At 30.8% G+C, this 1,456-nt stretch overlaps 1 protein-coding gene across 1 annotated transcript; it reads left to right on the top strand.

Moving 5' to 3' along the window:
• Positions 1-41: 41 nt before the first annotated feature.
• On the top strand, positions 42-930 carry LOC108745297 (putative gustatory receptor 28b; the record flags this gene model as incomplete). Its single annotated transcript, XM_018486567.1, has 2 exons — positions 42-710; positions 844-930. Coding segments are annotated over exons 1-2 (756 nt in total), but the record flags the coding sequence as incomplete, so codon positions are not given.
• Between the last annotated feature and the right edge of the window lie 526 nt (positions 931-1,456).

The raw sequence follows: 1,456 nt of genomic DNA, 5'->3' as shown, positions 1-1,456 counted from the left end.
TTGTCTTGAATAATCCACGAATGCATTTGCTCCAGACCATAATGGAGATTTCTTCAAAATTACCTCCGGAGTCATACCAGAAATTATCCAGATTAATCCACACCAAGGACATCTTTGGTTCTATCTATATTATCGGCCTAATTTCTACATATCTGTACAAGAATCGCTCGGATATCTTCACCGTAATACTTTCAATATATGCAAATCTGTTGATATTTCAGATGGATATGCTGTATGTAAACTGTGTTTGTGTATTAAAAGTCTGTTTCAAAGAAATTGATAACAATCTACGACACATACAAAAATTTATAGTAAACAGTGAACAATATGTTCTCACATCTTATTATGAGCCCAGGAATTCATCCTTGATAATTAAGCTTAAGGCTTTAAAGAAGCAACATATGATGACTAGCAATACAGTACAGATACTGAATACTATTTTCAGTGGACAAGTTCTTATTACGATACTCATAGCTCTTATTGAAATTAATCTTGACATATATTGTCATGCAGTAGAGTGGCATGATGGATTAGTTATTAATTTGAATAGACAATTTAGTGATTTATTCTTACTAGGCATAATTTATTACATTGCAAAAACGGCGTTAATTTTTTGGACTTGCGAAACTACAAAGAATCAGGCTCAAGAAATCCGTACAACGATTCACGACGTACTTAACAGCACCAGAGATAAACCAATCAAAGATGAGGTAGTAAAAATTTAATTTAGTTTGTATACTGTTCTTATAACACGTATGCTAATACGGTTTTTTACGCTAAATTTATTTGAATATAATTTTGTTTTTTATTCCTACTTAACGATTTTGTGTTCTAATATTACAGTTGCAGTTGTTTTCCTTGCAACTATTGCATTACAAAAATATATTTTCCGCCAAAGGTTTCAATGTGGATGCAACATTTCTCGTTACAGTGAGTTGTCAATCGTTAATTTTGATTAATAAAATGTATCTTGTTTATTTTTTTCATTTGATTTTTTGTAGATAGTGGGTACAATTACCACATACATGTTAATTACGCTACAATTCTTGATCATGTCACATTCTTGCGATACAAAACCTGTAACAAACATGAGCAATATAATTTCATAAAAGAAAATAATTATATAAAAAGAAAAATTTATTTTTCTTATGCTGGTAAATGATTATTTGTATGCATGATACATATAAATATGTACGTGTATAAAATTTTAGTTAATGTATATATTATAATTACATACGAGTATATACTTTACCCAGACAACAAAAAGTATCTTAAACCGAGTCATAAAATATTTTTTGCGTCTAAAAGACAATTTAAAGATTCTCTTAGTCTTATGTTATTATTTGAGATTTTGTGTTGGGTATATATACTCATATATATACATATGGGTCCCCCCCCACACATACACATACACACACACACACGCGCGCGCCCGCCCACACGCACATACACACAC

Source organism: Trachymyrmex septentrionalis, unplaced genomic scaffold, assembly GCF_001594115.1.
Source record: "Trachymyrmex septentrionalis isolate Tsep2-gDNA-1 unplaced genomic scaffold, Tsep1.0 C3609412, whole genome shotgun sequence".
Classification (NCBI taxonomy): Eukaryota; Metazoa; Arthropoda; class Insecta; order Hymenoptera; family Formicidae; genus Trachymyrmex; species Trachymyrmex septentrionalis.
This window is presented reverse-complemented; position numbering and strand designations above follow the sequence as displayed.